The sequence below is a fragment of the Felis catus genome, chromosome E2, assembly GCF_018350175.1.
Source record: "Felis catus isolate Fca126 chromosome E2, F.catus_Fca126_mat1.0, whole genome shotgun sequence".
Lineage (NCBI taxonomy): Eukaryota > Metazoa > Chordata > Mammalia > Carnivora > Felidae > Felis > Felis catus.
This window is the reverse complement of record NC_058382.1, coordinates 17,330,061-17,355,435: the sequence shown is the minus strand read 5'-3', so window position 1 is coordinate 17,355,435 and position 25,375 is coordinate 17,330,061. Positions and strand designations below refer to the sequence as shown.

Here is a 25,375-nt window from a genome sequence, read left to right as displayed (position 1 = left end):
ATGATCTCACGGTTCATGGGTTTGAGCCCCGAATCAGGCTCTGTGCTGACAGCTCAGAGCCTCGAGCCTGCTGTGGATTCTTGGTCTCCCTCTCTCTCTGCTCCCACCAGCTTCTCTCTCTCTCTCTCTCTCTCTCTCTCTCTCTCTCTCTCTCTCAAAAATAAAAAATAAAACATTAAAAAAATAATAATAAATTTATGAAATATAAGAACAACAATAGTATGAAACTAGAATTCCAGATCATTAAAACAAAATCAGAATGGGGTGAGGGTGAGGATGAATCTAGGCAAGGGCCAACAAACTTTTTCTGGAAAGGACCAGATAGTAAATGTTTTAGGCTTTGTGGACCACATAAGGTGTCTGTAGCATATGCATGCATGCATGTGGGTGTGTGTCCGTCTGTCTGTCTATCTATCTTTAAGCCCTATCTATCTATCTATCTATCTATCTATCTATCTATCTATCTATCTATCTATCTATCTACCTACCTACCTACCTACCTACCTACCTACCTTTAAGCCCTTTCAAAATGTAGAAACTATTCTTAGTTTGTAGGTGGTACAAGAAGTGGCCACGGGCTGGGTCTGACCCACTGATTGTAGTTTGCCAAACCCTGGTAAGGCACAGGGAAGTAAAATATGGTAAAAGTCTTACTTTGCTCAGAAAAAGACATTCAAAGATGCTACTTCATACCATTCTCCAATAAAAGAAACCAGGGCTTCTTTGAGGAATGGCTGGGGCAGGAAAAATACAAGATCAACCTGAAACATGCTGTGGTAAAATAAGGAAGTCCTCAAAACAGAATGAGGACATGTCAAGAGAACCCAGGAACAACCTGAAGGTGTCCCCAATGGCCAAAGCTTGAATAATTTGAACAACAAAATAAATAATGTATTTATTTTGTTCAATTGTACTGGGCTACAACCCATAGAATATAATAAATACCCATGAGCCCATATTAATAAAAATAAATCACTGAATAAATAAATGAATGGGAGAGGGGGAAGGGACAGCTTTTTCTTACAGGAGAATTCCAATTAATAAATTTAGAAGGAATAAGGTACAAAGAAAATCAACACGAGGCAACACTATTGTAATAACTGCTACAGAGAAGATCCACCAACGGATGCTAAAATCAGTAGGCAAAATGTATATTCTCAAAGTAGCTCCCCCCAAGATAATTACCAATTACAGATGGAAAAATAATAACTTTATAGGGACAAACACGAGAGACACTACCTTAACCAAGTGATCAAGTTTAACACCACCAGTATTAAACCATGTTAACACCAAGTACTCTCCACAATAGTACTCATCAAAAGTATCAAGGTCATGAAAGACTGAAGAACTATCACAGATTAGAAGATGCTAAGGAGACACAATAACTAAATGTAACAGGGGATCTGGGACTGGATCCTAGGACAGAAAGAGAACATTAGGGGAAAATCTGACAAAATTCTAATAACATCTATATTGGTTAATACTACTGTACCAATGGTAATTTCCTAGTTTTGATAACTGTACTATGGTTATGTAAAATGTTAACATTAGTGGAAGCTGGGGGAAAGGCATATGGGAATTCTAACAATTTTGCTAGTTTTCTATAAGCCTAAAAATTATTCAAAATACAAAAGTTAAAAACTTTACTAAAAAGAAAAAAATTCTATTTCAGTCTTGAGGTAGGTAAAGAAACACAGTTTTAAGTACATTTTAAATTTTTTATTTATTTATTTATTTATTTATTTATTTATTTATTTATTTATTTAGTGAGCGCTCATACATGCAAGTGGGGCAGGGGCAGAGAGAGAGGGAGAGAAAGAACCCCAAGCAGGCTCTACACACAGCAAGGAGCCCTAAGCAGGGCTCAATCTCACTACTGGGATGTCACGGCCTGAGACAATATCAAGAGTCAGATGCTTAACCTACTGAACCACCAAGGTACCCCAATTTTTAAAAGTCATATTAAAGACTATTCTTTCAAAGCAATAGGAAGTACAACTTTAAAATCATTTGAGGGTAGAAAGAGGGATAATCAAAGGTGAGCAGAATGGAAATAGCCAGAAATAGAAGTGAAGAACAGAACATATGAAATAAAATGACAGGAATAAGAATAGACACATTAGTCATTACAATAATGAGAATAGATTGAATCCCCTTATTAAAGTGAAAGAATCTTGGATTGATTCAAAGAAGAAACTCTAACAGAATCTTGAGTACATGGACACACTTCAAGTGGCTGTGACTTTTTAAAAAAAGGATACACAAAGATATGTCATAATTTTTAGACCAAAAAAAGAGGGCATTTGATGGAATATCAGAAAAAATATAATTCAAGTTTTACAAAAATGTAAAATACAATAACATTACATATAATACAAGAAACAGTTCTTAGAACTTCATAGCACCAGTACAGAGAAAGTTAAAAGGACATGCAGATTTGAGCGCCTAAGTGGCTCAGTTGGTTAAGTGTCTGACTTCGGCTCAGGTCATTATCTCACAGTTTGTGGGTTCAAGCCCTGCATTAGGCTCTCTGCTGTCAGCACAGAGCCCTCTTTGAATCCTCTTCACCCTCCTTTTGTGCCCTTCCCCAGCATAAATAAACATTAAAAAAAAAAAAAAGGACATGCAGATTCTAAATCATATAATCAAAACGATGAGAGATAAACAGAGAGGCAAGTTTCCTTTCCAAGTAACACTAGTTTTAAATATACGTAGGGGTGCCTGGGTGGCTCAGTTGGTGAAGTGTCTGACTTCGGCTCAGTTCATGACCTTGCAGCTCGTGAGTTCGAGTCCTGCGTCAGGCTCTGTGCTGACAGCTCAGAGCCTGGAGCCTGCTTCCAATTCTGTGTCTCCCTCTCTCACTACCCCTCCCCCACTCTCTTACTCTCTTTCAAAAATAAATAAATATTAAAAATTAAAAAAAAATAAATATATGTAGAGAACATTTTCCAAAATTGGAACAACTTGACCTAGTGATGACATTGGAAGAGAAAAGTCAGTGGTAGGATTTCTTCTTTGGAAAATTCCTGCTAACACATTAATTCCATTCTCATTTAAAATATCCTACTGGCTGGTTCAGTCAGTATAGCATGGGAATCTTGATCTCAGGGTTGTGATTCCAGCCCTATGTTGAGGGTAGAGATTACTTAAAAATTAAATCTTTAAAATGAAACAAACAAATATATAAAATATCCTATGAGAAAGAAGGTAAAGACCTTTTTTTTTTGTTTTGTTTTGAGGGAGAGTATGAACACAAGTGAGGAGGGGCAGAGAGACAGGGAGAGAGAAAAAATCTGTGCTGTCACAACAAAGCCTGATGTGGGGCTCGATCCCACAAACTGCGAGATCATGACCAGAGTTGAGATCAAGAGTCAGACACTTAACCCACTGAACCACCCAGTCTCCCCAAAGATATTTTCATATGGTCAAAAACAGAATTTATTGAACAGACCTACACAAAAGGAAATTTTTAGGTGTTCTTTAGATAGAGAAAAAAATAATCCCAATGAAAATAAATAAATAACTACAACAACAGAGGAGTTGGCGGGGGGGGGGGGGGCGGTAACTGATAAGTATTCAAAGATACCAGTATTGCCCAGCAAGTGCCAATTAATAATACTTGATAACTTTTATTTAATGGTCACTACTGCCTGGCATTGTTCTGGGCATTTCACATTATTAACTCCTATAACAACCATAATAATTACATGAAGGGGGCTCTATTTTTATCTCATTTGCAAAGGAGAAAACTGAAGCACAGGGATTTTAAGCAATTTAGCTAAACTCACAGATTCAGTAATTGGCAGAGCTAAGATTTGAACTCAATCTGATTTCCAAGTCAGTCCCTTAGCCATTACATGACCTTATCTTTCAAACATTTAGAGAATAAATGAATTGCTGAATTGGGTAAAATGAGCTGTTTTAAGAAAATAAGTATTTAAAAAAAATTTTTAATGTTTATTTTTGAAAGAAAGAGAATGAGAGTGGGGGAGGGGCAGAGAGAGAGGGAGACACAGAATCCGAAGCAGGTTCCAGGCTCTGAGCTGTCAGCACAGGTCCCAACCCTGAGCTCGAAACCACAAACTGGGAGATCATGACCTGAGCTGAAGTTGGACGCTTAGCCGACTGAGCCACCCAGGCGCCCCGAAAGTATTTTTTAAGGGATGAAGATGCTTGCAGGAAAAAGAATCCAAAGTACAGGTAAAAGTGGAGCAAAAGGGGGAAAAGGGAGCATGTTCTTTTTGAAGTGGGAGGAAAATATGCAAGAAGAAAGGATAATGGGGGTAAGGGCAAGGTTCCCTTGGGAGCTGAGGCTGACACAATCTCTGCTCTTTGTGTCTTCATGTCTCAGGCTGTTCTACAGTTTTCAGTACACCTTGGAGGGGAGCCTCTCAGTAATGACTTAAGTTACTGCTGTCAGTTGACTCACCTACTGGCTATTATCATTCCCAATGACCTCCCCCACTAGATCACCCCTCACTCACCTGGACACCATGGTCCTGTCATATCATTTGCAATCATCCAGGGTTCTCTCCCTTGCTCCAGTAAGGAAATGAGGTCAGGCTTAGAAATGGAAAGTCCTGTTAACAGGAAAAGAAATGGAGCATAATTGTCCTGTTCCAAAATTCAAACACAGTCCCTTGGTCACCAAGGAAAGAGACAATTATGAAGGAAGGAATGAAGGAAGGTGTAAAGTTTGTCCAAAGGACAGGAAGACAGAGGTGCTAATGGAACTACCCCTTTGCACATCCATAAACCACAAAGAATTCCCTTGGAAACAGAGAGCAGAAATTTAGCCAGAAACCTATAGGTCTCCCTAGAAATTCACTGTGAAGAAACCAGAAATTCCAGAAGGCTAGTCCTGAGTTATTTAGAGTAGATAGCTATGGTGGTCATTCTCCATTTGCCCTCTCCTCCCCACTCAATCCATTCCTTGCTCTGTGCCCCACACAGCTTACCTGGAGGGACTGTACTATCCTGGCTCTGTGGTTTCTCATTGGGTTTGGCATATGGAAGCATCAGCAGAAGGCCAGTGGGTAGGATGAGAGAGCTCAGGGTATTTATCCTTCTCCCTCTCTCCTCTGACCCAGGAGTTTTGGAGGCAGCTACAGTTGCTGCCAGCCAGGCCCTTCTCCATGACTCTAGCTCTCACCATTGTCCAGGGGCAGTTTCCTCCCTTTACCTTTTCCTGCCAGAGGTGATAACAACCTACCACTGTTACAGTCCCTGGAAGCTTCGTTTCCTGTCTGGCCCTAGATTATATAACATCCTTACCTAGTGACACCAAGTTACTGAAGTTCTCCAGAGTCACATCCCTGTACAAGTTTCTCTGGGCAGGTTCCAGGCACTTCCATTCTTCCTGAGAAAACTCTATGGCCACATCCCTGAATGTTACCAACCCCTGAAATAATAAACCCATGCATTACTAGTAAATGAGAGGGCTTTTATTTTTTACATTTATTACAAAATTTTTCAAAAAATATACCAAAGTATACAGAGTAGTATGACCCCCATGAATCCACTGCTCTGCTTCAACAATTAGTAAGACTTTGCAAGACTTTTCAAATCTTGTTTTATTTCCTTTTTTTTTTTAACCCCTCGTGTATTTTGAGGCAGATCTTACGTACCAAATACCAAACATCATAGTATTTTATCCATAAATACTTTAGTACCTAGCAGATTAGCCCTTTTTTTTAAAAAAAGCATAACAACCAGAATATCATTATTATACTTAATAAAATTAACAATAACTTCCTAATAACCAGATCAAGTTTCAAATTGCCCCAATCTTCTCAAAAGTAATTTTTTACAGTTGGTTTGTTCAAATCAAGATTCAAATTAAATCCACACATTGCATTTAGTGAGTAGGTTTCCTTAAGTCTCTAGAATCTATAAGAGCCCCTAGAAACCCTTCAAAAAATTTTATTGCTATTTATTTATTAATTAAAGAAACATTTGAATCAGTGGAATCTCCCACATTCTTGGCTGATTGCATCTTTATGGAACAGTTTAAAATGTTGCTTTACTTCCATACTTTCTGTGAAAAGGTAGTTAGATCTGGAGGCCTGATTCACATTGTTTTTTGGAGGGGCAGGAATATGTCAGAGGTGGTGCTGGGTACTTCCTATAGCTTCCATCAAGAGGCACATAATAACTGTACGATTTTTAATGAGGTTAAAATTGATGAGTAGGTTCAGGTATTGACAACCTGACTCATCCAGGAAAACGTCTGTAAGATAGAAAGAGAAGATATGGAGAAGGGCACTGCAGGAAGGAGGTGATCAAGCAAGCAAGCTATGGCGGAGTGCCTATGCCATGAAGGTAGTATAATAAGCACATTTATTTGGCTAGAGGCCTACATTCATTTCAATATTCCTGTAACTGGAACTAAAACCTCTTTCATACAGTAGGACTCTTCTATATTCTACAAGGGCCTGGGAACGAGCAAAATCTAGCTAAGTGGGATCTTACAAATAAACAAAATAGCATATACAAAATACACAGCAAACAAAAGCCTTGCCAATAATAAAGGCTTTTAAAAATGAATCCTTTACCCTTTCTCCATGGAGAGAGAGAAAAAAAAAGATAGGATCCAAAATGTCTTATAAATCTCTATCTTAAAATATAGGACTGGTGGGGCGCCCGGGTGGCTCAGTCAGTTAAGCGTCTGACTTCGGCTCAGGTCATGATCTCGTGGTCCATGAGTTCGAGCCCCACGTCGGGCTCTGTGCTGACAGCTCAGAGCCTGGAGCCTGTTTCAGATTCTGTGTCTCCCTCTCTCTCTGACCCTCCCCCGTTCATGCTCTGTCTCTCCCTGTCTCAAAAATAAATAAACGTTAAAAAAAAAAAAAAAAAAAATATATATATATATATACATATATATATATATATATATATATATAGGACTGGGATGCAGATTACTTAAAAAAAAAAAAAAAGTAAAAGAAAGTAAAAATCCAAACCACAAAATTGGGAGAAAATATTTACAAATCTTATAACTAATAAGGATCCAGTATATATAAAGAAGTCTTACAATTCAACAATAAAAAAAAAATTAAATCTAAGCAAAGAATTTGATTTCTCCAAAGAAGATATACAGATGGCCAATAAGCATATGAAAAGATGTTCAATACCACTAATCATTAGGGAAATGAAAATCAAAATAACAATAAGATGCCACTTCATGTCCTTTAGGATGGCTATTACCAAAAAAGACAAAATAACACATGTTGGTGAGGATGTGGAGAAATCAGAACACATTGCTGACAGGTATGTAAAATGCGGCAGCCACTTTGGAAAAGTTTTGGCAGTTTCGCAAAATGTTAAACATAGAATTATGTAGGTATAGAGAAATGAAAACGTTATGTCCACCCCAAAACCCTGGTATACACCGATGTTCACAGCAGCGTTATTCATGATAGCCAAAAAGCAGAAATAACCCAAATGTCCATAAACTGATGAACTAAAGAAAAAAGTAAACTAAATAAACTAAAGAATAAAATTTGGTATAAAGATGAATGAAGTACTGATAAATGCTACAACATGGATGAAGCTTGAAAACATACTACATGAAAAAAGCCAGACACAAAAGAGCAAATGCTGTAAGATTCTACTCATAGGAAATCTCCCGAATAGGCAAATCCATAGAGATAGAAAAGTAAATTAGCAGTTGCCAGTGGATGAGGAGCAGTGGTTGAGAGGGACTAATGCAAATGGGATTTCTTTTGGGGGTAATAAAAATGTTCTAAAATGGATTGTGCTGATGGTTGTAGAACTCTATAAATACACTAAACAGCACAGAACCTTACACTTATATGGGTGAATTTCCTTGTACAAAATTATATATACAATAAATAAAACTGTTAGGGGCAGAAAAAGAGGGAGAGAGAGAATCCTAAGCAGACTCTGTGCTGACAGCAGGGCTCAATCCAATGAACTGTGAGATCATGACCTGAGCTGATACCAAGAGTCGGATGTTTAACCGCCTGAGCCACCCAGGCACCCCTCAGAGAACTCTGTTAATGCTGGCTATATTTATCGATAATTACCAGGTTAGAAATTAAAAGTGAGAAATTTAAAAATATTAATTTATTAATTTATTTAAGTAACCAATAACAAACCTGTTACATTAACATAACATACAATTTATGAAAAAAAATTATTGTCAAAAAAACTTAATAGCTTTGTTTCACATTTTTGCAATCTCTTTAATGACTGGCTGAATAAAAGACACTTGGATTTTCACACCTACTTCTGCATTCAGTCTGTTGGGGTAACATATATCATATAGCTTCTAAGAAACTCCATTGTACAGTAATTGGAGAATATGAGTCAGAAAGGCAAATAACATGTTGGTATTATCTCTTAGAGGGTGTCAGAGTCTTCCTGGACCATGCTTGGAGAACTGCTAATCTAGTGCTACACAATTTAACATGAATGATTTGAAAGCATATTGTGTTGAATGAAAAAAATCTGGTCAAAAATATAGAGTAAGATAACTTCACAAAAATTTGAAAACAGAACACTCAGCAGTATATTGCTTAGTATGCATTCATATATGGTAAAACTATTATAAAAATCAAAGGACTGGGGGTGCCTGGGTGGCTCGGTCGGTTAAGCGTCCGACTTCGGCTCAGGTCATGATCTCGCGGTCCGTGAGTTCGAGCCCCGCGTCGGGCTCTGTGCTGACAGCTCAGAGCCTGGAACCTGCTTCTGATTCTGTGTCTCCCTCTCTCTCTGACCCTTCCCCGTTCATGCTCTGTCTCTCTCTGTCTCAAAAATAAATAAACGTTAAAAAAAATTAAAAAAAAAATCAAAGGACTGATAAACACAAAATTGAAGGCAAGCATAACCATTGGTAGGAACAGTAATGCAGTGTGGAAAGGAATATGATCTGGGAAGGGAATATGGGATGCTTAGATGGTACATTAGTCTAGGTAATGAGTACATCAATACTTTTTTATTACTTTTAAAGTTTATCTATTTTGAAAAAGAGAGAGAGAGAGAGCGTGCATTAGCAAGTGGGGGAGGGACAGAAAGAGGAGGAGAGAGAGAGGATCCCAAGCAGGCTCTGTGCTGACAGGGCTCGAACCCACAAGCTGGGAGATCACAACCTGAGCCAAAGATGGATGCTTAATCAACTGAGCTACCCAGGCACTCCAATACTTTATTATTTTTTATTATTTTTTACACCATATACATGTTATAGATATGTTTTTATATGTATTCTTTGGTAGTATGAAATATTTATGATATTTATTCATTTATTTTTATGATTTTTAAAGATGTAACATTTAAAAATAAAGGAAACCACCTAGATTAATGGAAAAGATCAAAGTTATCTCATCTTTGACCCCACTCAACCAGGGTTCTGATAAAGGGGGCTCTCAAATTTCTTATAAGACAATATATTTCTGCTCCACTGTTGCTCTGGTAAGAGCCATGTGTCCATATGTCTACACTGTTGGAGAAGAGAGAGCCACTAAGGGAAGTGGAACACCATCACCTATCCCTGGAATGGAGGAACTGGGAACAAGAATGGGGCTCAGTGAGATAGGGAAGTTTCAGGATAAAGAACACAAATGTTCACATGATTTGAAAGGAAGAGAGATTATTTCAAGGATAGAGGAAATTTCAGCTTACCTGTGCCATGGCTTTCAGAACTACCTGGGCTGCTCTGATTTCTTTAGATTCTTCTCTTGGACAAGTGCAGAGTCCTGAAAAAGCAGAGTAGGGGGGAAAAAAGGGAAATCTCTCATAAACTGAGCTTGCCTGAGCACTCCTAAATAGACGACCTTAGCACAACTGTACTTCCAATGTCCTGCTCTGCTTCCCTTGTCCTCCCCCTTGTCCCACCACACAACACTAATATCAAGAACTACAGAGTTAACAAAACCCAGCCCCTCCCTAAACTCCAGGGAAACTAAAAAATGGATTCAAAGAAGATACGCTCCAGCACTCACATAGAATCCAACCACCTCAGCAGGAGGGATTCCAGCCTGAACATTCCCCCATCTTGCTGATGCTACTCTATACCCTACACGGGGACTAGTTGGCTCCCACCTGTTCCAAGCTGATCTTCCTCTGCAGCTGCTGCAAAGAGTGTCAAGACTCAGACTTGCTTACTTTATCCTCTAAAGATGAGGACAGTACCCACAGGTTACAAACATAGAATACCTGTGCAGGCCAAACCTTGAGAAAAAGATATCCCTAAAACTAAGTCTTCCCGCTTCTCTGAGCTCAACAGGCAAAAACCTCTTGGGTACTTCTTTGACTCTACTTCCTCCTTCTAAGTCTAGAAAGGAACACCACCTACACCAGAGGCCTCATCAAAGACTCCAGCCCTGCCTGGACTCACCAGACAGGAGCAAGAAAATAATAGTAAACAGGTATCTTACAAGCACACCTGCATATCCAGAGTATTGACCTGAATGGGAGCTCAATTTATAGAAGCCGCTTGGGCCAGCACTCCTAATCTTCCATCTAAGCCTGCCCTACTGCTTTCCTGCAGAATATCACCTCTAGTATTTGTTAAGGGTGGAGTTCTATGGAAAATGGCCTGTACCTCAAAGTAATGAGAACTCAGGTGTTTTTTTTTTAAGTTTATTTATTTTGAGAGAGAGAGAGAGCGCGCGCGCGCATGCAAGCGAGCACGGGGGAGGGGCAGAGAGACAGGAAGAGAGAGAGAATCTTAAGCAGGTTCCGAGTTGTTAGTGCAGAGCTGGATATGGGGCTCGATCTCGCAAACTGTGACATCATGACCTGAACTGAGATCGAGTTGGACACTTAACCAACTGAATTTCCCAGGTACCCTGAGAACTCAGGGGTTTTAAGGAGGATAGTAATGCTGGTTCTAATCAGAGGTGCAAGAAGCTTCCCATGGTTTGTGGGTGGGTGGGTGAGAAGGAAGACTAATTTTCTCAATGCAGTGGGGTCAAGGAAAATGTCCTCTACGTTGTGGAATATGAATTGGGACTTCAAAATCAGAGAATTTTATTTTATTATTTTTTTTTTAATTTTTTTTTTTAACATTTATTTATTTTTGAGACAGAGAGAGACAGAGCATGAACAGGGAAGGGGCAGAGAGAGAGGGAGACACAGAATTGGAAGCAGGCTCCAGGCTCTGAGCCATCAGCCCAGAGCCCGACGCGGGGCTTGAACTCACGGACTGCGAGATCGTGACCTGGGCCGAAGTCGGACGCTCAACCGACTGAGCCACCCAGGTGCCCCCAAAATCAGAGAATTTTAATAGGCAGAAGAGGTACATAAGAGTATTCTGATCTATGAATAAAAGTGACAAAAATAGTGGACCAAAAGTATATGGTGTATTTGGGGAGCAGAGAATAATTTGGAATGACTTGTGTAGTTTGGGGAAAGGTCTAGACTAGTGCTGTCCACCAAATCTTTCTGTGATGATGGAAATCTTCACATCTGTATCCTCAATAATTTGGCATTAGCCACATGCACTAAGTATGTAAAAAGTGTCTAGTAGGACTGAGGAACTGGGTTTTTCTCTAAATTTTTAATTATATTTAAATTTAATTAGTTTTAGAATCTAGAGGAAGTTTATGCTGGCGATGACATCAGGGGTTGGAAAATGAAGGCGAATGAGTGAAATAAAATAACAATGAGGACAAAGACCAGGCATCATCATCACTGTGACTGGCACCTGCCATGCTGTCTGGAGGAGAAGGGTCCAATGACTACTAACTGAATATATAAATGTTTGTTTTTCACCCATTAATGAATGGAAGGCCACTGAAGAATTTAAAGAGGGAAATGATAGGGTCAATATGGCCAGAATATTTTATTGGAGAGGAGTAAAACTGGAGACAGAGAGATCAACTGAGAGGTGCTTATACTTTTGCAAGCAAACAAAGGACATGATGAAGGATAATGGCAGTGAAGATAAAAAGGAAGGTATAATTTCAAGGTGTACAGAAGTAAAATCAACAAGCTCTGGCATCTGATTAGATATGGAGATGGAGAAAGAGTCGTCAAAAATTCTTTCAGATTTACTGAGCTCCTACCTCAATTGGCATGGTTCTAGGTGTGAGGAAGATAATAAATCCAGTCCCTGTGCCAGTGGATCTCACATTCTAATGGAAAGAGACAATAACAAATATTGATATACTAACATTGATACTCCTATTTATATGTCAGGTGGCCCAAATTCTATGTAAAAAAATTAAGAAGCATTAGAGGATAGGGAGCTTTGGGGAAATGGAAGGTGGCCTGAGAAGGCTTTTCATTGAGAAGGTGATATGTAAGCACCGAGTGAGTGGAGTGATAAATGCAGGTATCTAAGAGTATAGGGAACAGTAACTGCAAAGGCCTCAAGGCAGGAGCAGACTTTCTTTGATTAATAAAGGGGACTAGGGTGGCTGGAATGGAGTGTGCAAGAGAAAGTCAGCAGCTCATTTGGGTGACAGAGGTGTCTGGAAGCTGATCACATGGGGCTTGTGGGCCACTGTAAGAACTTTGCTTTTTTTTTTTTTTTTTTTTTAATTTTTTTTTCAACGTTTATTTATTTTTGGGACAGAGAGAGACAGAGCATGAACGGGGGAGGAGCAGAGAGAGAGGGAGACACAGAATCGGAAACAGGCTCCAGGCTCTGAGCCATCAGCCCAGAGCCCGATGCGGGGCTCGAACTCCCGGACCGCGAGATCGTGACCTGGCTGAAGTCGGACGCTTAACCGACCGCGCCACCCAGGCGCCCCAGAACTTTGCTTTTTATTCTTGAATAAGACAGGAAGCCACTAAAGGTTTAAGACAAGGAATGGTACACTCTGATTTAAAAGGATCATGCAAAGAAAGTGAAGGAAGAAGACAAGGGGAGGGAAGCAGGGAGACCAGTGAGAAGGTAGGTAACTGTAGTAATCCAGGCAAGGGGTGAGGGTGGCTTGCATTAGGGATGGTGGTGGTGGGGGGAGTGATGAGACTTGATCAGATTAGACATTCTCTGAAGGTAGAGCTGATGGGATTTGTTGATTTTAGGTATAAAAGAAAAAAAAAAAAAGGAGGAAGAAGCCATAATGATGCTAAGGTATTTGGCTTGAGGAAATGGAAGTATGAAGTTGTCATTTTTTAACACAAAGAACCCTGAGAGGAGCAGGTCTGAATAAACCAATTATGAGTTCTGTTTCAGACTCTAATACTTGAGATTATTATAACATATCACAGACACAGTGGGCTCTAGCTGTGTAAACTTCCAACAAGGCAATGTTAACAGAAATTAAACTATGTATGTCCTCTGATGAAGCAATTCCACAGCTGAGACTATCCAAAAGATGTGTGTGGGCTACAGGATGGAGACACTGCTGACACTGGAAATAACTTGGAAAAGAACTTAAAAAGGAGGATTGGTTAAATAAATAAATTACAGTATATCCACACAGTGGGAACACTGTTGCCATAAAATGAACACATATATTTGTTGGTGTTAAGATGTTAAACAATGCTGGACAAAAAAGGTAGTTAATGAAGTAGTATGTGTAGTGTAATCCTATTTTTATAGGAAAAATATACATACGTTCTATATATGCATGTGTGTGTGCACAGAAGATGGACTGAAAGAATTTTTAATTATGTTTTTACATTTGTCTCTGTGTGTATAATTATAGGGGGAATCTTGTTTTTTTTCTATATTTTCAAGTTTTCCCTTAAGCATATGTTTTATAATCATAAATAATTTATATCTTCCTCTTTGTTCAGGGGGGTGAATTATAAAAGGAAATATGAATGGAATGATTCATGAGTGACAGTGAGGTGTTTTGGGGAACTTATATGCTGAAGGAGATTGATTTTCTCTATAGTTCTACAGCCTTTTAGGGGCTTGTTCTCAAATAATAACATAAAGCTCCTGAATGCCCACAGAAGTGAGCTTTCATATGAAAGCCTTCCATTTTTGTTAGTCTGCTCACTCACCTGTGCACAGACCTCTTGTCAACCCTCAATCCAGGATATCCTCCTTGTTCCAAAGAGAAATCACATTTAATTTACAGAAGCAACTTCCTACACACACAAAAAGAAATGGGTCTTAGCCAGTGTGGCAGACATTAATTTAATTACTATTATTTCCCCATTATTCAGTTTTCCTCTCCTTCTGGGTACATAGATGACATGTTCCAGACTCTTGCAGTTAGGCAAGGCCATAAACTGGTTTTGGCCAATGGAATCTGAGCTGCGGTGATGTGTGCCACTTCAATCTGAGGCACCGACAGGACTGCATAATCCTCTAGTTTTTCTATTCCCTGATGTGTGGCTAGGGGGACCATGTGTTTCAGATGGTATAGCTATAGATTGGTGGAATCTACTTTGGTCTGGGACTCTGCCTACATGGATGCGTGTGGACATCCATGGGGACGCCTGAGTGGCTCAGTCAGTTAGGTGTCCAACTTTGGCTCAGGTCATGATCTCACAGTTCATAGGTTTGAGCCCTGCATTGGGCTCTGTGCTGACAGCCCAGATCCTGGAGCCTGCTTCAGATTATGTGTTTCCCCCCTCTCTGCCCCTCCCTCGCTTATGCTCTGTCTCTCTCTCAAAAGTAAATAAACGTTACAAAAAAAAAAAGTCAGAGGAAACTTCAGAAATAACAGAGCAGAGCTGTTAATTTCCAATTCCATACACCTCAAAGGGATTTTTCACAAACATACAATGTGAAACACAAGGCCCCAAAGAGAGAGATTATGAGTTATAGGATAAGTTGATCTTGACCTAGCAAAACCATGCTTCTCCAGATCCTACCATCAAATCTTTGTACAATTCTTCTGAGCAAAGTTTAGCCATCCATATACCACTTGGTGAAGCTTGAAGCTACATCCCTGGATTTTCTCTATCTAAATTGATAGACATTCTTATTCTTTAGAGGCCAGAGGTCCCACATCACACAGGGACTGGGAGAAGTTGCCAGGTCATGAGAATTAGACATATAGAGGTATCTCCACCTTGACATTAGTAATCTATTCCTAAAAAGCAATCATTCTGTGCAAGAACTCTAATCAGAGCCTTTTTCCCACTATTTAAAATGTGAAAAATATAATGCATCACATTTTAACACAAAGCACCCAAATAATTTCCTAAAACATAATTGAACACACACACAAAATCTACATATAATAAAGTATTGTATTAGGGGCGCCTGGGTGGCTCAGTCGGTTAAGCGTCCAACTTCAGCTCAGGTCATGATCTTGGGGTCTGTGAGTTCGAGCCCCACATTAGTCTCTGTGCTGACAGCTCAGAGCCTGGAGCCTGCTTCAGATTCTGTGTCTCCCTGTCTCTCTGCCCCTCCCTGGCTCAACTCTGTCTTTCTCTCTCTCAAAAATAAATAAACATTAAAAAAAATTAAAAAAAAATATTGTATTAGATTGAAATTTTCTTAAAACATTACTTCTTGATCACCAATTATTAACAACTAGTTGCTCTGAGCATCATGAACATCAGCATATCCCTTTTGTTAACACACCAATCTATGTACCTGTCAAAATATTTGCATGATTGATGTTTTATTAATTGTATTTCTTTTTTTCTTTAATGTTTATTTTATTTTTGAGAGAGAGAGAGAGAGAGAGAGCATGAGTAGGGGAGGGATAGAGAGAGAGAGAGGGAGACACAGAATCCCAAGCAGGCTCCAGGTTCTGAGCTGTTAGCACAGAGCCTGACACAGGGCTCTAACCCACGAACTGCAAGATCATGACCTGAGCTGAAGTCAAACGCCCAACTGATCGAGCTGCCCAGGCACACCCTTATATGCTATATTTTAAATGATGTATTGAATTTTATTGATGTAAACATACATTTCCCCAGTATAAACATCAACCAAAAATCATTACAATGAGATATATACATTTCCAGGCAATATTCAGTTTTCTGAGTAAGACAAGAGCAGGGAGTTTAACTAAATGAAAGATTTCTATAAAACAGTAATTCTAAGTACTCACAAATTTAGTTGTAATATAATAGCTAATAACAACATAAAAATGTTGCAGGTATGGTTAAATGGAAAAAAAAAAAGTTACAAATGTGCTCATGTGCTCCTATCTGTAAAATACACAGATACATCAATACAGACAATATAGACAGACAAATTACATGAAAAATGTCTAGGAAGTTTTGTCTTTAAAGATTACTTTGGTTATTTCGGGCTGTGATCTTCAATGTTCTTCGTTTTACTAAAGTGTATGTTTTTTCAATAATTATTAATTTTTAAATTATTTTTAAGTTCTGTTAAATGTAAGCTATTCCTAAGTAGCAGATAAAAAAGAAAATACTTACTTTTTTTTAAGCAATCTTCCCTTGAACATAAAATAATAGCTTAGGATATTCTAAAAACAGTTGTATTTTCACAGAATTGCTTTTGTTTTTGCTTTGTCAGCTCCCAGTAGTTGCAAACTTCTTGATTTTGTAACTATATTCATGTATGCTGTAGTCCTACCTGGAAAAGAATGAAAAGTCATTAGTATATTACATATATATATTATGTATAACAGTATATAACAGTGTGTAACAGTGCTTCCTTTCAGCTCTTCTTGCCAGATGAGTCTATTATTCTTCTGTACCTGCCCCACTGTTCTCTAAACAGCTACAAACTTAGCTTGCCCCATTGGTCATACTTTGGATTTCTGATGATTAGAATGATGAAAACTACAAGCCTTGGGGTGCCTGAGTGACTCAGTTGGTGAAGTGTCTGACTGCGGCTCAGGTATAAATCTCATGGCTTGTGGGTTTGAGCCCTGCATTGGGCTCTGCAACGACAGAATGAAAAGCTTGCTTTGGATCCTCTCTCTCCCTTTCTCTCTGCCCCTCCCCTGCTCACTCATGCTTGTTCTCTCTCTCTCTCAAAATAAATATTAAAGGGGCGCCTGGGTGGCGCAGTCGGTTAAGCGTCCGACTTCAGCCAGGTCACGATCTCGCGGCCCGGGAGTTCGAGCCCCGCGTCGGGCTCTGGGCTGATGGCTCAGAGCCTGGAGCCTGTTTCCGATTCTGTGTCTCCCTCCCTCTCTGCCCCTCCCCCGTTCATGCTCTGTCTCTCTCTCTCTCTCAAAAATAAATAAACGTTGAAAAAAATTAAAAAAAATATTAAAAAAAATACATTTTAAATAAAAAAACTGCACGTCTTGTATAGGACTCAAGAAAACTAATTTACCTCCACAGAGCTCTTATGAGATCAGTTTGACTTAGACATGGTCAATATGACAATGGTCAATAATATGGTCATGGTCATGGTCAATAATAAGACAATGACTGTTCTGGTCACACAAGTTATCTCCCTCTTATGAATTATCAGAGCATTACTATCAGGATAAAATAGTGCTCTTTATCATCCTTTACTTTGAATATCTGTATACTACTTTTGTCTCACCTATTATGTTATTTGCACTTTAAAAGTAAATAAAGACTATAACTTTTATTTTTTCCCTTAAGTAATCTCCACACCCAACATGGGGCTCGAACTCATAGCCCTGAGATCAAGAGTCGAATGCTCCACCAACTAAGCTAGCCAGGCACACAGGGACTATGACTTAAAAAAAAAAAAAAAAAAAAAAAAATTTAAGTTTATTTATTTTGAGAGAAAGAGTGAGAGAGCAAGAGAGAGAGAGAGAGAGAGAGAGTGGTGTCTGGGAGGGGCAGAGAGAGAAGCCCAAGTAGGCTTCATGCTGTTGGTGAGGAGCCCAACACAGGATTGCAACTCTCAAACCATGAGAGTATGACCTGATCCGAAATCAAGAGTCAGATGCTTAACCAACTGAGCCACCCAGGAGCCCCGAGACTATAACTTTTAAAAAGCAATTTGTCTCCCTGAGTTCTAGATTAGGATTTTGCACCTTTGAAAATTCTTAATAAATTTCTAATGTCCCAAAGGAATCCATTATAAAAATATGTGAGTGGTAGGGGCACCTGGGTGGCTCAATTGGTTGAGCGTCCGACTTGCTCAGGTCATGATCTCGTGGTCCATGAGTTTGAGCCCTGCATTGGGCTCTGTGCTGACAGCTCAGAGCCTGGGGCCTGCTTCAGAATCTGTGTCTCCCTCTCTCTGCCCCTCCCTCACTCATGCTCTGTCTCTCTCTCTGTGAAAAAGAAATGAACTTGAAAACTATGTGAGTGGCATGCACAAAAACACTTTTGGGAATAGCTCATAACTAAATTATAGAAATACAAATTCTCTTTAGTAGGCAAAAATGAAAAAATTAGGGTTATCTTGATAATGAAATACTAACGTTTATTTACTTTTGAGAGACAGAGCTCAAGCGGGGAGGGAGAGAGAGAGGGAGACACAGAATCTGAAGCAGGCTCCAGGTTCTGAGCTGTCAGCACATGGCCCAACGTGGGGCTCAAACTCACAGACTGTGAGATCATGACCTGAGCCGAAGTTGGACACTTAACCGACTGAGCCACTCAGGTTCCCCCATGTAATGAAATACTACATAGTGACTATAAAATACAACATTACCATGTAATACATTATTAAATAATAAAGGCAGGTTACAGAATTTATACACAAGTGATACCCCTCTATAAAATCCCACAGAAAAATATTTGAAGTATATCCACCAAAATATTAAGAATATTTATTTCTGGATGAAGGAATTTTTAGCAAATTTCTATTTTTACATTAACCTTATATTTTTCACAAGAAAAATCATAAAAATATTGTTTCCATTTAAAAATAAATAACCAGGGGCGCCTGGGTGGCTCAGCCACTTAAGCTTCAGACACTTGATTTTGGCTCAGGTCATGATCTCACAGTTTTGAGACTGAGCTCTGTGTGGGGCCCCTGCATTGAGCTCTGGCACTGGGTACAGAGCATGTTTAATATTCTCCTTCTCCCTCCGCCCTTCCCCACCGTCTCTCTCTCTCTCTTAAAAAAAAAACAAAAACAAAAAAAACCCCACGAAACCAAACCAAAAATAAATAACCATAGTTGTAGATAGTATTTATTTTCCTGGTAGTAGAATAAATTAGGAAAAATTGAGACAACGTTTATGACACGAATGGGATCAAGAAAAGAAATTAGTGTGATTGAAACCAATAACAACTAAAAGTTCTTTAACAGTCCTTTAAATGTTGATTCGTATTTCTTGATACATTGGTATAGCTTCATTATCAAAAATATTCTGTGAATGACCAATTTTCAAGAAAGTTCAAATTAAATAAAACAGCATATGTAAAGTAGAAACAATGGTGCCAGACACACAGCGAGCTTCTCCATTCAATCACTAATTAGAAGATTTTTGGGTAGGATCTTTGCAAAACCTGAGCACTTTTTAATTTATCATTTTGTTTATGACATCCTTTTCATTGTTCTCATTAAAGCTTTGTAAGCACATTGTTTATTAGCTGGATGAATATAATAGATGATGGAACATTCCTCTTCTCTTTCCCTACTGTTGGGTGCAAATTTGAGACATCTCAAAGGCTATTATCAGGTATTATTATCCTTGGTTTTAAATTTTCAGGGGTCATGAGTATCTTTGAAAATCTTCTGGAATATGGCACCTAGGTGGTTCAGTTGGTTGGGCATCCAATTCTTGATTTCGGCTCAGGTCATGATCTCAGGGTTATGGGATTGAGCCCCTCATTGGGTTCCATGCTGAGTGTGGAGCCTGCCTAAGATTTCCCCCTCCCCACCAGAATTGGGTCATCCACCCCCAATTCATGTGTTGAAGTCCTAACCCCTAATGTCACTGTATTCGAAGACAGGGCCATTGTGGAAGACACACCAGAGTTTGTTTTTTCTCTCTCTCTGTGAAGATACAGCAAGATGGTGGACAACTGTAAGCCAAAAAGAGAGCCCAACTAGAAACTATCTATGCTGACATCCTGATCTCAGAATTCCAGCTTCCATAACTGTGAACAGTCTCAGCTGATCAAGATAGATGTCAATATTGCCTAACGTGATACACAGAGTCAATGGAATCCTTATCAAAACCCAATGATAGGGGCGCCTGGGTGGCGCAGTCGGTTAAGCGTCCGACTTCAGCCAGGTCACGATCTCGCAGTCTGGGAGTTCGAGCCCCGCATCAGGCTCTGGGCTGATGGCTCAGAGCCTGGAGCCTGTTTCTGTATCTGTGTCTCCCTCTCTCTCTGCCCCTCCCCCGTTCATGCTGTGTCTCTCTCTGTCCCCAAAATAAATAAATGTTGAAAAAAAAATTAAAAAAAAAACCCAATGATATTATTTTTTGCAGAAATAGAAAAATTCATCATAAAATACACACAGAATCTGAAGGAGCAGTCTTTTTTGGTTTTGTTTTTGAGAAAGAGTGGGCACAAGTGAACGAGAGGCAGAGAAAGAGGGAGACAGAGAGAGAATCCCACGAGGGGGAGAGAGAGAATCCCACGCTGACAGCACAGAGCCTGAAGTGAGGCTCCTTCGAGCTTACCCAAAGTGGGGCTTCTCTGAGCCCACCTGAAGTGGGGATTGAACTCATGAACTGTGAGATCATGACCTGATCCAAAGTTGGATACTTAATGCACTGAGCCACCTATATGCCCTTGAAGGTACAGTCTTGAAAAACAACAAAGTTGGAGGTCTCTCAATTCCTGATTTCAAAACTTATTACAAAGCTATGGTATTCAAAACAGTGTGGTACTGCCACGAAGTCAGATACCTAGACCAGTGACATAGAATGGAAACCCTCACATATATGGTCAAATAGTTTTCAACAAGAAGACCCAAGACCATTCAATGGGAAAAAGGACAGTCTTTTCAACAAATAGTATTGGGAAAACTGGATATCCGTATGCAAAAGAATGAAGTTGGATCCCTACCTAATACCATATACAAAAACTAACTCAAAATGTATAACAGTTCCAAACATAACAACTAAAATTATAAAACTCTTTGAAGAAACATAAGGAAAAATTTTCACAATATTGGATTTAATTAATTAATTTAATGATTTATTGGGTATGACAAAGAAAGCAAAGACAACAAAAGAAAAAATAGATATATTGTGGACTTTATCAAAATTAAAAAACTTCTGTGCATCTTACTTTTTAAGAGTAAAAAGGCAATCCATGGACTGGGAACAAATGTCTATAAGTTATGTATCTAAAAAGGGATTGATACTTACAATTGATACTTAACAAAACTCTTACAATGTAGCAAGGAAAAACAATCTGATTAAAATTAAATCTTTCTCCAAAGATATTCAAATGGCCGATAAACACATAAAAAGATCCCCAACATCATCAATTGTTAGGAAAAGGCACATCAAAACCACAGTGAGGGGGGCACCTGGGTGGCTCAGTTGGTTAAGCCTCAGAGTTCCACTCAGGTCATGATCTCACGGTGGAGTTTGAGTCCTGAGTCTGGCTGTGTGCTGACAGCTCGGAGCCTGGAGCTCACTTCTGATTCTCTGTCTCGCTCTCTCAAAAATAAATAAAAATTAAAAAACAAAAAACACTGCAATGATGGGTGACTGGCTGGCCTAGTCACAGAGCACGGGATTCTTGATCTTAGGATCATGAGTTTGAGCCCCACACTGGGTGTAGAGACAGTTAAAAAAAAAAAAAATAAGTGACTGTAAGCCAGCTGAGTGACTGCATAGATCTTTTGTTTAATTATGGCTTTTAGAACCATGGTAATGTTTCATGCATTCAAAAAATAATTACAATCAACCAGGATGTATGTGTGTGTGTAAAGCCAAAATAAAATACAAAAAGTAACAAATGAATTTATCTATGTTATAAGTAACATCACCATGCAGAAAGGTATAGGGAAAGGTGTCCTTTTACTATATACTGTAAGACTAAAAATAAAAAGCGGTATATGAGGTATGGGAGTGTAGGTTAGCAATTTTTTAAAAATGTTTTATATACTTTTGAGTGTGCATGAGAGAGAGAGAGAGAGAGAGAGAGAGAGAGAGAGAGAGAGAGAGCGCGCGCGCGCGCGCACAAGCAGGCCAGGGGCAGAGAGAGGGGAACAGAGGATCCAAAGCAGACTCCATGCTGACAGGAGACAGCCTGACGTGGGGCTCAAACTCATGAACTGTGAAATCATGACCTGAGCTGAAATCAAGAGTAGGATACTAAACCAACTAAGCCATCCAGGCACCCCTCTAAATATGATTTTCTAATAAAAGGAGCCAGTTTTCTCTGGGAAATGTGCACGTTCCAGAACTGGGGCTGGGACAGTGTAAGCAGAAAGAGTTAGGGGTCCCTGGGGAAAAAAGAGACAGACATAGCTTTTTTGCTATAAGAAAAGTCATTTCAGGCTCCTGGCCATCTTGTGAAAGAAAGAACAGCCACTATCAGGCCAGGAGATAACTTCATCATATCAGGGACAACAAATTGGCTGCTAAAACTAACAGTGCTGATTGAAAAGTGAAGAAAACTAACTTGATGTATACATTCTTGGGTTATATTTTCAGGATTTAAACCCCTTTGAGAACTCAGATACCAGACCAATTGATGATGCCGTCCTTTGCCAGCCCTCATGACTTTGACCTAGACTCTTTTTTTTTAATGTTTGTTTATTTTTGAGACAGAGAGAGACATACAGACAGACAGAGTGGGAGCACAGGAGGGCCAGAGAGAGAGGGACACAGAACCCAAAGCAGGCTCTAGGCTCTGAGCTGTCAGCACAGAGCCTAACATAGGGCTCGAACTCACAAACTGGGATTCAGGACCTGAGCCAATCAGATGCTCACCCGACTAAACCACCCAGGTGCCCCTGGACTCAGTCATTTTAAGATGACTTTTACCCCAATTCCATGCTATATTCCCCATTGTACAAGGCCCTTAAGATGTATGCACCCTTAGTGTAAAACTTCCCCAATTCTATTGTTCAGGGAGACACTGCTTTGGGGAAGATCCCTGGTGTTCTCCTTTATTTAGTAGAAGTAAAACTCTTCCTTCTTCTATTTTTTGGCTGGTTGTGTGTTTTGGCTTGACACCCACCAAGAGGTAAACCCAGTTTCGGATAACAAAATAGCCTGGAACATCTTGTGTTACCAGAAAATATGGCAGTACCAAAAAATACAATAAAGGGAACACACTGAAAGGACACACTAAAAAGTCAACTTGAAGGAGCTCCCAGTGGCCAAATCTCGAGTTATTTAAGGAATAAAATAGTGATAGTAATGAAATGCAACCTACAGAATTAAAAAAAAAATCCAATCTATACTGACATAAATAATTTAGTAAATAAATAAGTCGGGGAGAAGGAATATCTCCTTCTGACAGTAGTATTCTATTTGTCAAATGTAGAAGGAAGGATGGAAATTTGGGGGGCACCTGGGTGGCTAAGCATCTGACTTTGGCTCAGGTTTGTGGGTCTGAGTACCACAACAGGCTCTGTGCTGACAGTTTAGAGCCTGGAGCCTGCCTTGGATTCTGTGTCTCCCTCTCTCTGCCCCACTCTCTCGCTCTGTGCTCTCTCTCTCTCAAAAATAAATAAACATTAAAAAATTTTTTCTTAAATTTTTTTAATGTTTATTTATTTTTGAGACAGAGAGACAGAGCATGAGTGGGGGAGGGGCAGAGAGAGAGGGAGACAATAGAATCTGAAGCAGGCTCCAGGCTCTGAGCTGTCAGCACAGAGTCCGACATGGGGCTTGAACTCACAAACCCGCAAGATCATGATGTGAGTCGAAGCCAGGTGCTTAACTGACTGAGCCACCCAGGCGCCCCTAAAAATTTTTTTCTTAAGTCACCATTTGGCAAATAGCCGGTAATGACATTTTCAGGGGAAAATTATCAATGAGTGTTAAGATTTGCAGGTGGAAGTAGGATGAGAAACAGGATATTTATATAGGCTTAAGGTATTTCTCAAGACACATATTAATTATAATGGGGAAAATGGCAACTTTGCAGTGGAGAAGTCAGACAGAAACCACTTTAACCAAGTGATTAAAGTTACCACTAGTAATGAGGCAAATTGATCTCTTAGGTCTCGCAATAGGACGTCTTGAGAACACATCACTTTTGGGGTATGCTTGTCCCAAAAGCATACCCTGAATTTAATTACAAGGAAGCATGTGACAACCTCAAATAGGGGAACATTTTACATTGCATAATTTATAAAACAAATGGCCAATACCTTTTAAAAGTGTCAAGGTCAAGTGAGACAAAGACTGAGGAACTGCGCCAGAACAAAGACTAAGAAGACTTATCAACTAGCTGCAACATATGATCCTGGATTGGATCCTTGTGCAGAAAAAGGACACTAAGGGACACTGATGAAATTTGAATAAAGTTTGTAGAGGAGTTAGTAGTAATGTATCAATGTTAATCTCCTGGTTTTTATCATGTACTGTGATTATGTAAAATGGTAATGATGTAGAGAACAAAGGCAAAAGAAAGGTAGATAAAATTAAATTTCCTTATAACTTGCAGCCCATTGACAAATACCTGAGGCGGGTGGGTATAACATTCCTCAGGAAACTCCTGATCTTAATGTTAATGCCTTGCTGGAGAGAAAAACCACTTAGTTTGACAATAGTCAGGTCTCCATGATCCTGTAAGTCTTAACATATGAAAATCCTTTCGGAAACTTCCTTTGTCTTCACCTTCCCCAACTCCACAGTGTATGATCAATTGCTCCTCACAATCCCAGTGCAGCTCTTTCTACCCAGGGGGCCTATCTCTGTGCTATAATAAGACCACCTTTTTGTACTTCATGTTTCACGAATTCTTTCTCGACCATTCCCTCATGAACCCCCTTCAAATGGAGAAGTAGGTTAAGAGTATGTGGGAATTCTATTTTTGCAACAGTTTTAAGTCTAAAACTAATTCAAAATGAAAAGTTAAAAAAAAAAAGTTTAATGAACATTAGGTGTGCAGGGAATAGGGGGTATATGAACCTTTCAGTTCATTTCGAGGGCTCCCAATAATTTACTCCAGTGGCAAATACTGGAGACCAGGTCACTTTGCGGGGGAGGGGGAGTTAGGCAAGAAGTTTCAGAACAAGAAAAGAATGTCATGAAAAACAAGGGTCTCAGGGAAGGAAGAAAACCTCATGCACCTTGAACTTCGCTTTTGGATGTTCAATAGCAATTTTTTCCTTTTCCTCTCAACATCTCTCTTGGAGAAGACTTAGAAAAAAAAAAAAAAGAGATAATGAGTAAGCAGGACATTTTGACCTCCACACAAGAGACAGAAGTCGGATAAGACTGGATAACATGTCCAATACCAGTGTCACTGGGAGAGGCTGAGGCAATCACTGTCCAGGGCCACAATCTGTTCTAACTTCACAGGCTCTGCAAGGGTCAGAACACTGGAGTTACAGGCACCTCCTGCCAGCACATTTGGTGCTACACAATGGTGTCACACAAACACACATCCACTCTTGAAACATACAAGACACAACCACACAATCACAGACATCTCCATGCCCTTATACTCACCCACTAAAAAGACACACACAGTCACACAA

General features: G+C 39.5%; 1 protein-coding gene across 8 annotated transcripts in view; it reads right to left on the bottom strand.

Moving 5' to 3' along the window:
• ZNF565 (zinc finger protein 565) overlaps positions 1–25,375 on the bottom strand; it is a 34,504-nt gene that overhangs the window by 8,018 nt on the left and 1,111 nt on the right. For 2 of the 8 annotated variants that reach the window (XM_019818783.3, XM_045045507.1), the window contains exons 2-9: positions 25,133–25,199; positions 24,965–25,034; positions 16,273–16,432; positions 13,927–14,013; positions 12,030–12,098; positions 9,643–9,716; positions 5,275–5,401; positions 4,485–4,580 (exon numbers count right to left, since the gene is read on the bottom strand). In XM_019818783.3, the coding sequence (XP_019674342.1) occupies positions 4,485–4,580; positions 5,275–5,401; positions 9,643–9,651 (232 nt within the window). In that variant the 5' untranslated portion in view covers positions 9,652–9,716; positions 12,030–12,098; positions 13,927–14,013; ... (1 more) ...; positions 24,965–25,034; positions 25,133–25,199. The remainder of the gene's footprint in view (positions 1–4,484; positions 4,581–5,274; positions 5,402–9,642; positions 9,717–12,029; positions 12,099–13,926; positions 14,014–16,272; positions 16,433–24,964; positions 25,035–25,132; positions 25,200–25,375) is intronic. The other 6 variants (XM_045045508.1, XM_006941440.5, XM_019818785.3 and 3 more) reach the window with 5 other exon arrangements.